At 39.3% G+C, this 12,029-nt stretch overlaps 2 protein-coding genes across 4 annotated transcripts; both read left to right on the plus strand.

Moving 5' to 3' along the window:
• Positions 1 to 836: 836 nt before the first annotated feature.
• LOC116197098 lies at positions 837 to 3,846 on the plus strand. Of its 3 annotated transcripts, none has more exons than XR_004154992.1 (5): positions 837 to 1,289; positions 1,878 to 1,973; positions 2,067 to 2,200; positions 2,630 to 2,737; positions 3,353 to 3,846. XR_004154992.1 is itself a non-coding variant. In XM_031527126.1 (5 exons), the coding sequence occupies exons 1-4, from the start codon at positions 942 to 944 to the stop codon at positions 2,716 to 2,718; spliced, it is 636 nt and encodes a 211-aa protein (XP_031382986.1). In that variant the 5' UTR covers positions 837 to 941; the 3' UTR covers positions 2,719 to 2,737; positions 3,353 to 3,846. The 3 variants fall into 3 exon arrangements, 2 of the variants coding, with proteins under 2 accessions (XP_031382986.1, XP_031382992.1); XM_031527126.1 differs by having other exon boundaries at positions 2,067 to 2,169; XM_031527132.1 differs by having other exon boundaries at positions 2,067 to 2,115.
• Positions 3,847 to 4,722: 876 nt separating this feature from the next.
• Positions 4,723 to 6,642, plus strand: LOC116207238 (protein PAM68, chloroplastic). Its single transcript, XM_031540506.1, has 2 exons — positions 4,723 to 5,036; positions 5,618 to 6,642. The coding sequence occupies exons 1-2, from the start codon at positions 4,956 to 4,958 to the stop codon at positions 6,224 to 6,226; spliced, it is 690 nt and encodes a 229-aa protein (XP_031396366.1). The 5' UTR covers positions 4,723 to 4,955; the 3' UTR covers positions 6,227 to 6,642.
• Positions 6,643 to 12,029: the final 5,387 nt, after the last annotated feature.

Genomic DNA, 12,029 nt, shown 5'->3' on the forward strand with positions numbered 1-12,029 from the left:
CTATTCAATTTTATTGTACTTTTATATGTGACCCAATGGATTTGTGACATCATAAAAGATATATGGACCAAAATGTTATCTTTAATATTAAAATGATTAGAAAAAAATAGCGTTTCACCGTAACATAATTTGGCATTCCATTATAAAATTTGTCATTAAATGGAGTATGATTTACTCCATAAACAAACAAAGGCCTAATGTCTCAAATTCTGATTTCAACCCTAATCCAAGAGAGAATAGGTTGACTTTCGATAGCTTCTATTTGTGCATAGAATTTGAAAATACGACCATTAATGACTTGTTTGGGATTGATGTTTATGGAGGGTTATGGTAGAAAATCTCATAACCGTCCATAACTCTCAATCCAAACAAGCATAGTATCTTCTAATCTGATCGATGGACATCTAATTCATACATGCTTGTTAATAGTCATTAAATAACCAAATCGAAATTAGCCCTACAATCATATCGTCTTTACATTTTAACAAATTTTTTAGCACAGACCCTAGTTGAACTCAAACAATATTTCCAAATTATATACACCAGTCGCGCATCAAATGATTAGCCAACTAATTAATGTCATTCATATTTGCTAGTAATATTTGAATATGGACTTGTAAATTGTCGAGATATTACTATTGACGAGCTCTTAGATGGTTGCTAACAAAGAATTAACTTGCGATTGCACGAGAGCAGGTCGGGATTAATGAAACTAGCGGGAGCAACTTGGGACAGAGTGCAACTCTGTGGGAGAAAATTGAAATGGAGATAAAATTGGGTGGCATAAACTGAAATTCATCACTTTTCCAGGGGCATAATATCTCTCATTTGAAAAACCCGCCAGCACTGCCAAAAACGTGTGAGTTCTTCGTCGCCGGAAACCCTGCTTTCTCTTGATCACATCGCCGGAGCCCGAGAGAGAGAGAGAGAAAAAGAGAGCGATGGGGAGGAAACCGTACCGTAAAATCAAGGTTTCGCCATTGCCGATGGCTTCGATCTCGCCACCTTCCTCCCACGGGTCTCTGAGTTCACTCATATTCAGCTCCGGCGCCAAAGCCGGTGGCTCATCCTCCAAATCCAAGGCCAGGAGCTTCCACATCAAGGCAAGAACAGACGGCGTCTCCAGCATCGGCGCTTCGCCATCTGGCAAAACCCCGGCATCCGTGTCCGACCTCAAGGATTTCGCCTCCTCGAGCTTGGACGACCTCAAGCGCCACCTCGACCGCTCTCACTCCGCGATCCTCAAGGACTTCGAGGCCTCTCACTCCCGCCTCCATAAGCGATTTAAGGTACCTCCTCTATTCGACTGTCCTTGCTGATGATTTTCAAAGTAGAACATAGCTGCTGGTCGTTTTCGCCTGTAGTCGCGCTTTGTCGCTTTTACCTTCTCTAGATTTGAAGTTTCACCTCTGGTGGCAATCACAACTGCGAGATCGTGTGTTCTGTTGAGAAATTTGCTCCGATTAGGGTTGCCTCTCAACCCATGGTAAATAGAAAACTGTGATTCAGCGGCCACTGACAGACGGAACTCCTTGTTTTCCTGATTGATTCCAGTCTTGTAACAGATCAATCGTCCTATGGCCAGATGAATGAGCTCATTGATGTACTTGATCGCTTTTGCAATCGTAATTGCCAATTTTTAGGTAGATTTTCCTTGTGAATGTCATGTGTGGCAGGATTTAGTTTGAGCTTTTCCGTAGAAGCGGAATCTGTCACATTTTCTCGTGGGAACTGGTTCTGCTCTTGTGAAGAATGCCCTGAAGATTTTCCATCCTTTGGTTCTCTGTTTCAGATTCTTCTCTGTGTTTCTCAATGTGTGTAGTTAGAAATTATGATGTAGTCATTGCTTGCGCTGTGTACTTGCTCAAAATCCGCAGATGCAAACACAATCATGCCAACAACTCATGGATAAAGTGGATGAGGAGTGTCGGAAGATATCTGAGCAGATTAATGAAACTCAGAATGCGATGAAGGTTGGCTTTCAGTCATTATGGTTTTACTGTATGCACCCATGGTTTGTTGCATGTCTTATTGACCGTCCAGTGCAATTAAATTGTTGTGTTCAGGAAACCTACACGGAGTTCATGGAAGATGTTCAAGCCAGTTCATCTCGATGTATGTCTGTTGCACACTCTCTATCGGGATCTTTTCTCAGTTGCCTCGACTTAGGTTGAACTCTAAAGGACACTTATAACATCTGGTAATATTTGATCTAGTAAAAGAAATTAGATGATAATCATAGTTGGAGTCCCATGAATTCTTGTCTTAATTGTCATTTTGCTTAAAAAATATATAAATGCTATAACATTTCAAGTTCCCCATTCTGGTCACGTTTTCTGAGTAAAATTGATGCAGGAGTTAGCCTATGCACCTCTTTACATGCGCATGTGAATGCAGAAATACGTCCACACTTGTTCAAATTGTTTGTGGGCTTCCAGTTCCATTAATGCACATGTAATGACATCTGATCTGGGATTCAGATCATGCACACATCTAATTCAAAATTTACTAAATCCCGGAATATCTTAGATATAATTTTCAATCAGCTCTAACATCAGTTCGTATCCATGTCCATCTGAAGACAATAGTCTGATTGTCATTTAAAGATGAATTTCATCCTGTTTTCCAGTATGCAAGACATCCATCCCAGAGCTTCTGAAGTCCTTTGAGAAGGCAATTGATGATATCCGCAGCCGTTCTGGAATTGCATCAACTTAGGCACATTCATGAATCCAAGGTAAGGTCTCTTTGTATTTGTTACACGACTGATGGAATTACTTTAGCCCTGCCACCTCTTGCTTGATAGATGAAAAAACAACCATTGGCTGCTAACAAAGCTACAGAGTAATTTTTTTGTTTTCACCTGTCAAAAACCACATGCCAGGCTTGCCATGAGCATCTAGTTTCACCTCATCATTAGTTGCACATGAAAGCTATTTTGCCGTCACATGTTGGCCTAGAATAGTTTATGAGGCACTTTCAACTTGTTGACTGCTCAAAGAATTCAGATCTTGAAGTGAAAAACAATGAGAAATGCTGTTTGGTCGTGCCTATATGTCAATCATAGGAATTCCTGCAATTTTTGTTATCAAAAGAGTTTCTCAGCACCAGCAGAAACAGTACACCATCCAAGCATTACCTTACCATTTGGGGAAAGGTGAGATAATGGTAGTCCTGAGCTTTACATGGGCATATAACTTATTTGTTAGTGTTACTGATATAGCTCGTCTCCATAACTTGTTAGCGTGATTCCATCATTGGTTTCACTATTAAGATTTTTGGTTTTATGAATGCTCAAAGAGAGAGTTAAACTTCACAGCCCTTTCAGCTGAATTGATATCCCATCCTCCAGGAATTAGCTTTATGGCAGGAGAAAGGCAAATTTGGATGCAGCACACGATTCTCTAACTACCGGATCGAGTTCTAGCATTTTCTTCGGATAGTTTAATGTGATTCCTATAGTCATATTTTAAACCCAATCTTACCATTACACAGTCAAGAATAAGATTTTACGGACACCACATCATACATGAGAGCATCGAGGAGTATGCTTGGACGTGGAAGTGCAGATTCCGTGGTTCATGGTTCAACAGTAATATTTTCCTTTTTAACAGCGTGGGAGGCTTGAAAGCATATCATAAGTAAATTTTTGGAAACACTTGCCCAGCATTTCACCGTGCGCACAATCAGTATGCATTATTCTCATTATCGATTTGACAGCTGTGTATCGCTGCGGCTTTTATTAGACTAGTGTACACTGTGCAGAGAATCCCGACACTTCAATTACAATTGTACTTTTTTGTTGAGCAGGATGCGATGAAAGTTAGTCGTTCGCCAAAAGTCTGAGATTTTGGACATCTCAAACTGACTTTTCCTGAAGTGTGTGTATTTATTTACGTTTTAGGAGTGAGCTTATTTAGAAGAGGAATTGATAAATAGAATTAAATAAAATAATTTGTCCAAAGCAGTGTTATCAGAACCGGACCGGATGATGAACCGGAAGGGGTACGGGGTCATGGGTTTATGGGTCCAACCGGGGTTCGATGGGTCGGACCGCTCGTTTATTTAAAATAAAATAAATATTCATATTATTAAAAAAATTATGATAATTAAGATAAAAGTATGATGATTTTAAAGAAATATAACAATAGTATAAGAAAGTATCTATATTTAATATTTCTTACTTCAAAATAAATATTTTATTTTAATAAGTACTTAAAAATAGAGTTAAAAGAACAAAAAAGTGGTGGTGGCTTGGTTGGTAGTATGCTAATATGAAAAGCAAGAGGTCATGAGTTCAAATCCTTACACAACCAACCAATTTTTACATTAAATAGGAAACCCATAAAAACCCATAGAACCGGCCGGTTTAATGAAATTGTGCTTAAAACCGGCCGGTTCAATGGGTCCGGCGGTTCAAAGCTGCCATTTCGGTTTTTAGTCGAACCGGACCGGACTTGGTGCCGGTTCCCGGTCCGACCGGTCGAACCGGTCGGTCCGGTCCGGTTCTGATAACAATGGTCCAAAGAAATAGATAATATATATATATATATATATATATATATATTTTTTTTTTTTGTAAAGGATAGTAGACAGGGGAAGGATCAATATTGTAGGAAGTGGGCTGGGCTTGTGAGGATTTTCAGCACAGTCCACTCGGCGGCCCAGCAAGCTGTCCGACTACACTTTATCCACTTCTCATGTAGAAGCAAACGGGGAGGGAAAGAGAGGAGAGAGGGAAAAAAAACAAAAAAATTCTCAGCCCAACCTTATCCCCACCCCACAGTCCCCTCCCCAAACTCTCTCCTTCACACAAACACGCTCACATGGCGTCTCCGAGTGGGACGTAGCATCGGAAACGGAGTAGGCTATATACTCTGCCTGTTCTCCCCCATTTCTAGAGAGCAATCGTCCAGTGAGTGAAGAAACGAGAGGGGAGGGAGAAGCAGCCTCCCATGATGGCCTCCATCACCGGGGCGGTGAAGCTATCGAAGCCAGCTATTGCGCCATCTTCCAATCTCACGTCACTCCACAAGGTACAGTTCTGCAGTTACAGCTGTTTGCTATATTTATTCGAGGGTCATCCGTGATTTAGCTTGTGCAGCGGTCGAGTTGCTTGTTTTGATCTGGATGAACAACCAAGTGAAGAGGAGAATATGCGTAAATGTTAATTTACTAGAGGCGTTATTAAGCTTGCAGTGAACAGGCGTGACGGTTGAAACAATCGAAGCCGCCGGCATTGATGAATGTTTCACTCAAGTTGACCTTTCAGATAGCTTTGTTCAAGATGAGAGGAGCACGTCTCTCGTCGTCGATGTGTTTGAATGGCTGCTCTCTTGGGCCTTAGATTCTGAGAGCTTGTCCTATTCTGTAACTTCCTGGCATGATCTGAACTACATCTCGACCGCCTCCGACATAATAATTAAGGAAAAAGCCAAACGTGTTAAATGTCCGTTTAAGATTGTGACTAATCACAGCATGAAACTGAATGGCAACAAACTGCACAGCCCCTGATTCTGAAAACTGGATTAATGTTTCTTTCCCCAAATATATTCTACTTCAGGATGCGGGCAATTATGTGTGAGTTAGTACTTATGGATGGTGTGTGATATTGCAGATGGATTTCAAGTACGAACAACTAAATGGGGTTCAGCAACGTCGCACCCTCCTGATTACCAGCGGCTGGGAGAGACGAGATACGATCGATAAACGAATCTCAAGTTACCCGATTTCAAACAGGAAACTGGCATTAAGTCAAAGGCCATTACACTGCACAGAGTTGCAAGCTACCTTGAAGAGCCCAAGAGGCTTTAGTCCCACGCCAAAGAATCCCAAAAGGACCAAGAAGTCTGACAGAGGCAGTAGTATTGACGACGAAGAAGACGACCCGGATGACGATCCTAGCGCAGGGATTATACCGGAGGTAGTGACCAACAGGATGATGAACAGGATGGCATTTTCTGTTGGGATACCGCTGTTCATAGGGCTGCTGTTCTTCCCGTTCTTCTACTACCTCAAGGTGGGACTGAAGATTGATGTCCCCACATGGGTGCCCTTCATCGTGTCATTCTTCTTCTTTGGGTCTGCCCTGCTTGGGGTGAGTTACGGGATCGTATCCTCCAGCTGGGACCCTATGAGGGAAGGATCGCTCTTGGGTTGGAACGAGGCTCAGAAGAACTGGCCTATCTTCTGGCAGTCTCTGTGGGGTAGATCTGGGAAGAAGTAGGGTGTGCAGGACTTACATCATAGCCTTCCGTATTGTAACATTCTTGAATCATAATCCAAAGAGGTACTTCTTTCTCGTTTGCTCTTGCTGTATTATTGCATTTGGACAGGCGGCGAGAGGTAACTTCTTCTAATATGAGCCATGAATTAGTGTCGTGTGGGCTTGACAATGCCTTATGTAGTCATGCCGTGATGATCTCACATCACACAGAAAATTAAAGAAGGGGAAGAAGTAGCGAATTGCATTCGACCTGCTAGGGCAGGCAAACTTTGGCAATCTGACTCAAGCCCAAAGATTTAGCCACACTCGGCACTGTTGTTTTCGGGTTTCTTTCTGGGGTCGGTGATGGGTCTTCTTGTTTCTTCCGAACAAGGCTGTCTAGATTACAATTCTCTATCACAGGTCAGTTGTTGGTAGAATCTCGTTTTTCACATGGTTAGTGGCCATTTTGGTTGTATTAATGTGCTAAAAAGAAAGAAAGAAAGAAAGAAAGGGTTGTGCGAAAATTGTTTTCATGGTTTATGTGATAAATCTTGCTGAGGCCTATTATAGGCGCACCATGTTGGACATAGGCTTTACGCTCGACGGTCCCGCAATACTCCGATCGGTTTTTTGTTTCATGGATAAGTGTCGAAGCTTTCCATTAATCAAAAGAAAATGTGTATACACTTATCCAAGTACAACCATTAAATAAAGTAAAATTTGCATCAGAACTCAAGTCTCTGGGCCCTTAACGAAGACGTCAACTTGAGCGCTACAGTTGGAATCAACAGCACTCAACCTTGCAAGTTGTTCTTTACCGCTCTTTCACCTCATGTATATGCTGTACGTACGAGCAATTGATTAATTCTGTTCCAATGGACGTCAATAAGTAATACATATCGGTAAAAGTTTTTTAACTTATTTTCCAATATTTGAGGTTCGACCTGGTCGCGGAAGTGCAAGACAAGTTTCTGGATGGCTTGTATTTTTGAAACCCTACTTTGATCTCACCATTCGACATTGATCGGACGATGTGAGCTATGTCTGGTCTAAGTATTATTAATTAAAGGTTGGTTTGATCCGAGCTATATAGAAGTAGCCATGAAATCTAGCATTTTTTGTGGTGATGATATGAGCGTTTCTGACATCACATGGATGGCAGCTGCTTCATTAACTTTTTAACCGGCTCCGAATCGAAAGCGAGAGTTCAAAGCCCGAATGATGAGGTCGTTAATTATAGATGTCGTGAGGAATTAGCTTTGGTAGGGCAAAAGGGGTAAGGGCAAGAATCAACATAGGTATGACATAAAGTTGTTGGCCTTCTTCGAAAACCCAAAATCTTAGGCCACAGAAAGTCCTTTAATTTGAAGAAGAGCCAGCCAAGCCAACACAAGGACACAACATCAACCAACCAAAAGCTCTTTTAACCATTTATTTTTCGATAATAAGAAAGGTACATAGACCTAATACAAAGAATTGAAATAAAATAAATAGACATATAAGTCCCATTTGTGATAATCGAATCTATAATCTCTTGGTTTTGGATGACGACTTGTGCCATTGCACTAAGATCCCGTTCTCTTTTTATCCATTTATTTATGTTCACATTATGTACGGATTAATGTATAAAAAGGAAAGCCCAATGCTTGCATTTTGGGGAAAAATCCACCTGGTCTCGTCTTTTAACAATGGGAGCCGGAAGCGTAAGTGAGTTTTTTGTTCCTTTCCTTGTTGTGTGTCCGATGAACCAAACAAGAAATCAAAAAAGGACATATTGTAATCAAAACAACATTAAGGTAATGAAATAAAAGAGAATATAACGCAATTACTCATGCTTTCGCCTATAAATGAAGAATTTATAGAATCAATTCTACTATTTATACCTTCTCGTTATTTCTATTTTATTGTATTAAATTGATGTGCCATTTTTATAATAAAAAATTAAAGTAATGAATGATAACATGGGTTGAATCAAACAATTTAACGCTTATTATCTTACATAAAGTTTCGAATTCGAGTCTTGTAAATATAAAAAGTCCATAACTATGAAAGTTCTATCATTTAATGAGTCGATCTAGTTTGAATTATATTAATTGGGATTCATTAGGATATCGCACGTCAGGACGCACGTTAGAAAAAGAGATAGAATGAATACTATTATTTAAAAAAAAAAAAAGTTATCGGGAAGACAGACAAGGTTTTGGATTGGGGATGGTGATTAAGAGATCTACTTTGAGAGGATCGCTGAATGACTTTTCCTTCTTTAATCCCACTTTTCAAAGGACTTACTCATTGCCACACAGGAACAAGAGAGCGAGAAGAAGAAGAACATTATATTCATTAATATGTGCATAACGTTAGGAAGGGACAATGGGGGAGGTCCAATCCCAGCCTTATCTTTCATGTCCCATTGACTGACCCATAAGCCAATTTAGATTAGATAGACAGAGAGAGACACAGAGAGAGTCAGAGACACAGAGAAACAGAGAGAGAAAGCAAGGGAGGGAAGAGACTGAGATTTTACCTTTTTTTTTTATGTGAGTCATGACATCCGAAAGTTTAATTAAATTTCGACAAATTCAGTTGAGCTGGGTCAATTCATTAAGGGGTAAAGCTCTCTCATCGTGAATTTTCTGTATTCACAAGAACTCAAATCCGAAATTTTACTTAAGCAGAATAAGTGTCGAACTGTTTGAATCAACCATGTTATTAAGAGACTCGAATTTTTGAAATGGTCATTGGGAGAAGAGAGATCTTTCCATCTTCGACATGTGGGCTCATTCCATCAATAGAAAATTTTGATGGAACTTTCTCCTTGGACTGATTTAATATTAAACGATCAATCAAATTATACTAGGATTATTATGATCGAGATAAAGGAAGAGGGTTGTTCGTTCATTTGTGACTGATAGATATTGAAATCGATGTGTCGCCTTTTGCTTTCAATTCAAGACCAACTGAATAATGTGTGCATGGATGGGAAGCTTCCTTAGTTGGTTTATACATCGAGCTATGCATATGCATGATGCAACATTAAATTTGCGCCGACGAGCCAAATAGTAGTAATATGGACTGTGGATTTCTTTTGATTACAAATTCCGAAAAAATCGGTTTCTTAAAGTAAGGGGTTGCATTAAAAGAACATGTAGACTTCACTCGATTGATCGATTCATGTGCCGACGTAGAAAAGGGTTAAAAGTGAAAAATCTGAATTTTTGTATCGCTACTGGGGAAATGGAAAGATATCCAAATATATTTCCACCAATATGTAAAGATAATATGTGCTAGCAGCCTGGGACGGTTGAAATAATGCATGGAAATAGATCATGTCGTGTGATATTAATTTATTTTCTGAATACCAACATAGAAATATCAAACACACACACACACATATATATATACATATATCAAATATTACATATTATAAACGTAAGATCAAACAGCATAAATATATCATGATTGTTGGCCAAAAGAAACATAAATATATAGAACAAATCAATGGCAAAATAAGGAAATCTTAGTTACATGGACACTACATTAATATATGACGTCCATAGATTATAAACAATTGAAGCGTATGTGCCCAATATATTTGGCCAGAGGAGATGTCAATGTAATATAATATATATATATATATATGTATGTATATGTATATATATATTTGGAATACAAAACAAAAATTAACTGAAGAGATCAGAAGGATCAAATGATTGATATGTATAGCCAAAAGAAGAAAGAACAAAGAAAATTTATTGATCGATCAAGCCTCAGCCATATACGCCATTCATGTCGGAACAAAATTCTTACATCTCTGTACAGAAAGTCAAAGTAGGAGGAGAGGGGGGATGGAAATTTTTTTTTTTTAATAATTAAAAGGCTAGGTCGGGTTATTAGCCCGTTGTGGCTTCCCCAACTAAGGGAACCTAACCGCCACGAAATGTTCCTTTCGCCATAACTCGCTGAGACTTTAGCCCAACTTGGTCACCGCAGCACCACCAACACACTAGTGAATTAAGTCAAGGCCCACTGAATCAAGCATTATGGGCCGGCCACCGCCATCCCATAATACACCCACATAGTGGCGAGCTCTACGTCCTCAGTGAGGTTCGAACTCGTGATATTTAAGTGGAGCGCTTGATGCTTAACCACTAGACCACCGTGCTGATGGTGATGGAAATTTTATTTATTTATTTGATTATTCAGAGGAAATGTATATAAGGACAATAGCTAGAAAACAAAAAACAAAAATGGAAAATGTGGCAGCATTATATTATGCATGCATGTAATAATCAATGGAAGTCACAGAATTTAATAATGTGAAGAAAGTACATTCGGGAATCGGGGGGCATGCATGGCTGTCTCATGTTCTTTGGATAAAGAAGGTTCTTTAAAGATGAAAAAGTTCCATTTGTAGTTTGCTCGGATTCGAAAATTCAATTTCATGTTACTGTTATATAATTCTATGAATTTATACATACAATTATAAACATGAGAAAAGGAAAAGAAAGGATAATGATAGCGAGGACAATAATAATTATATAAGTGAGAGGTGAGGGGAATTGCTTTGGACCTTGACTGTGCTTTTCTTTGTTAGCAAGATCTCTTATTGTGGGCAAACCCCTTTAGTTGAAGCTTTTTGCTTCTTCATATTTCCTATAAGCATTTAATACAAGAAAAAGGAAAGAGTCCCAAATACATGTGTGCTGGCCTCAAAAGAATGGAGAATTATATGTTGTCCTATGGATATATCGTACGTCATTTCTGTCTCGATATTCAATCATATCACAGTTGCACTCTTGTTTCGAAAATTCAATAACTATCTAGATATATATGTATATATGTGCCATGTAAGTTGTTGAGCTCACCTCCCGCGTAGATAGCCAAGTATTTAAAAGAGCCCTATATATATATATATAGGCGCGTTCCAAGCTCTAATACAGGCTTGCCCTAGCTAGGACTACCCTCATACTCCTTAGACTAAAACGAACTGAAGTCCAATATGTAGCGAAGGAGACTCACATATACTGGCAAATCGATGTTAATAATACCTTTTAGAGAAAGATCATCACACGATATGGCACCTAAGGGCTAGCGCTTTTTAAGGTTATTTTAGGTTACATGGTGAGCAATCCAAAAAAGGAATGTTATTATATGCCAATGATGAATTGATAGTCGAGGACCTTTTGATAACTTGGTTACGAAGAGAAGAAGAGAAATGAACAAAAATAATTAGAGAACTTCATGGGTTGCTGTCCGTCTAGAGAGAGAGAGAGAGAGAGAGAGAGAGAGAGACAGCAATGGGGATGAGTTTGTTTTTGTGTTGTCCCTCTGTTCCAGGCATGCTTTGCTTTGCTTAAAGACAGGTTAGCCCCAAAGGAATAAAGTTAGGGCTAACACACATATACAGAGAGAGGGCGCAGAGTGTTTATTAAAGTTTGAAATAATAAACAAAATGAAAAAAGCAACAAAACCCACGCAATTGCCCAAAGCCAACGTCTAGTTTGATACTATCAAACCGACTGCAAGAGAATGAATCGAAACAATTATTTTCTCAGGTACCATTATAGGTCATCAACGTCTAATCGCTAAAACACTTAGAAATCTGGCTAACGGCAGCCATAGGAGATGGGCTTAATCGCTCTTCTCATGAAGTGGTGGCTAGTCCCACGTTAAGACTTTGTGTGGTGGGTTTGGTATTTGACTGGAGCTATAGAACGACATTCGAGCTATATACGATCAGTTTTCGGCCGAAATCGTGTTACAAATTAACTGGAAAAAGAAAAGATAATTTTGCTATTTTAGAGCTTCAATATGTGTGCAT

This window comes from Punica granatum, chromosome 1, assembly GCF_007655135.1.
Source record: "Punica granatum isolate Tunisia-2019 chromosome 1, ASM765513v2, whole genome shotgun sequence".
Lineage (NCBI taxonomy): Eukaryota > Viridiplantae > Streptophyta > Magnoliopsida > Myrtales > Lythraceae > Punica > Punica granatum.